Raw genomic sequence first — 2981 nt, forward strand, 5'->3', positions numbered from 1 at the left:
TCACAGGGAGGCAGCGAATCTGTCGAAACCCCAGGAACCGACCTGTATTCCTAGTTGGAGAGGAGCACCTGTAGTCATGCCTCAGGGATATAGGTTTCAGCTGAACCTCATTAATAAATATCGTGCCTTCAATATCATCTGTAATCGTATGTATTATCTAGTTAGATCCATCCGTTACATCTGATCATAGCTAATTTCATAACACATACTATTGCACAAGTTCAGTAATTGCCCTCATGATAGTGTTGCCCACGAGAGTGACAGGAGCGGACCAGCAGCCGGTCTGTACTCGGCAATTGAACCCGATAGAGTGGTGTGAACACCCGCGCTGCTAGCCACAAGCCAGCTCCGAGAAAGAGTCAGGGCAAAGCATTTGCACTGAAGCATTTCACACACAAAAGAGAGACAGACCCAGAGAGAGAGAGAGAGAAAGAGAATGGAGGGAGCGGCCCAGACCGTCTTAAGCAATGCTGGGCAGCTATTGGGTGCCGAGTATCGGCTACTCCGCGGCGTCGGCGGCGAGGTAGCTGAGCTGCGGGACGATCTAGCCACCATGAACGCCCTCCTCCGTATGCAGTCCGAGGCCGAGGACGGCGCCGTGGACCACTTCGCCCGGGAGTGGATGAAGCAGTTGCGCGAGCTCGCCTACGATGCCGAGGACTGCGTTGACTTATACAAGCTCCGCATCAAGTGCAGGCCGAACGACGGCGTGCGCGCTTGGTTGGAACGCCTGCTCGGGACGCTCTTGCGGCGCCGTCGCCTCGCCTCTGAAATCAGCGCCCTCCGCGCCCGCGCCGTCGCCGTCAGCGAGCGCCACGCGCGGTACGGCGTCGACCGCGACGCACTACGCCGCTCTCCTTCTTTATCTGGCCCTCCGGTGCTGGCGGCGTCCGCGTCTGCACATGCGCTCCGCCCAGCCAACGGCCCTGCTGCTGACCACCATCAGCTCGTCGGCATCGACGACCAGGCGCGCTCCCTGGTCGAGCGGCTGAAGGAGCGGGTCAACGAAGAGCGCTATCTCAAGGTGTTCTCTATCGTGGGGTTTGGCGGCGGCGGAAAGACTACGCTGGCCATGGAGGTGTGCCGGCGGTTGGAGGCGGAGTTCCCGTGCCAGGCGATGGTGTCGTTGTCTCAGGCGTTCGAGCCGGGCAGGGACCTCAAGGCGCTGCTCAAGCGCATGCTTCAGCAGGTCGTCAAGGTCAAAACGGAGAATGAGAGAGGCGTCAAGGAAGAGGGGGACCTGGGAGGAATCGACGGCTTGGATGAACAACACCTGGCAGACAAGCTCAAGGAGAGTATCAACGACAAAAGGTCAATCCTCGTCTCTTCTCATAAACTCTATAAACAAATACCCCTAACCCCGATTAAAAAAGAATGGGAGTTACAGTTTGTTTATATTAGAGTTACAATATTTTTTTGTTGTAATTTTCAAGTAGTGTTGGTGTAAACAAAAAATTGGGTGTTATAGAACTCAATATAATCTACTTTTTTTATATTAACAAGTTAGATTAAATATCATCCATGAATAGCAAGACTTGATGGTTAAAGGAATTAGGGCATTAGGAGTCCCTAAAACACCCGAGTGACATATTTTTTTTAAGACAATGGATAAGCATCCGGTCTTTTGCATCATGGGATGCATACAATCAATATTTGATTATTACAAAATCGCAACATAAATAATCAACATCACACGGAGAGGAAACAATGTAAAAAGATCTAGAGTCAAGCAGCCTTCAATCTATAACTACATGACCACCCATGCTAGACGAAGAGTTCCATTGCCACCACCTCCAACATATGACAAACTGCTAGAAACTCTTCCCTTTGATCCTCCCTGTATAACAGCCTCCAGAATCTTAGCCAGTAGGTGCCTCTAAAAAGTACCTACATGAAACACATTTTTGTTTTTTTTATCAAACATTATATCATTATGACAGAGCCAAATAGCTCAAAATATTGCCGATATCCCAACTAAGATTCTTCTCTTTTCCTTAGCTCCTATCGCCCATAACCAAGTTCCAATCAAATGTGACATGTTCCTCGGTTTCTTAATTCCTAAGGCTATACTGATTATATACCAGATAGTCTTAGCTAAAGAACATTCAAAGAAAAGGTGATGGATAGTTTCATTATGATTACAGAAAGGACACTTGAGGCTGCCCCTTCCAGTTTCTTTTGGCTAGGTTATCTTTGGTCAAAATCACCCCACGTCCTATGTACCATAAGAAAACCTTTATTTTTAACGGGAACTTGAGTTGCCACAGCCACTTGTTTGCGATGCTAATGGGTTGGTTTAGCATTGTTTTGTACATCGACTGGACAGTAAATTGCCCTTTTTCATTCAGATCCTATTTATAAATGTCTCTATCATCAGAAAGATGTATATGAACAAGTTGCAACGTCAATTGTTGCCATTCAATTAGTTTGATCCCAAAGATCAGTCAACGGAAGGACAAATTAAGAGGTATGCTTCTCATTACCTCTGCTACTGTGACTTGTTTATGTCTCACCACCTGGTACAACATGGGATAATGCTGGCTCAGTGGGTATTTACCCAGCCAAATATCATTTCAGAAGCAAATTTGTTTCTCATTCTGTACTTGAAAAGACCCCCATTTGAGGAAATCATTCTTTATTTTCATAAGACCAGTCTAGAAATGTGAATCTCCTGGCTGTCCTTGGACCTGTGTGAGTGCTTTGGAGCCAAGATACTTATTCCTGAGCAGTTGTTACCAAACCCTATCCTCAGTAAGCAGCTTGAAAAGCCATTTTCTTAGAAGGCAAATATTCTTAACCATAAGGTTGGTAATTCCCAACCCTCCCCCCTTGGTCCTTGGGTTGGCAAAGAATATCCCATGTGCAAGTCTATATTTTTTCTTGTGATTATCACCTTGCCAGAAAAACCTGGATTTTAGATAATCCAGCCTTTTAAGGACTCCCCGTGGGATCTCAAAGAAATACATCATGAAAATTCGAAG

General features: G+C 46.8%; 1 protein-coding gene across 1 annotated transcript; it reads left to right on the forward strand.

The window, feature by feature from the left end:
• Positions 1-395: 395 nt before the first annotated feature.
• LOC133890175 (disease resistance protein Pik-2-like) lies at positions 396-1870 on the forward strand. Its single transcript, XM_062330639.1, has 2 exons — positions 396-1311; positions 1849-1870. Exons 1-2 carry the CDS (start codon positions 437-439, stop codon positions 1868-1870), a joined length of 897 nt encoding a protein of 298 aa, XP_062186623.1. The 5' UTR covers positions 396-436.
• The last annotated feature ends 1111 nt before the right edge of the window (positions 1871-2981 follow it).

The sequence above is a fragment of the Phragmites australis genome, chromosome 14 (assembly GCF_958298935.1).
Source record: "Phragmites australis chromosome 14, lpPhrAust1.1, whole genome shotgun sequence".
Lineage (NCBI taxonomy): Eukaryota > Viridiplantae > Streptophyta > Magnoliopsida > Poales > Poaceae > Phragmites > Phragmites australis.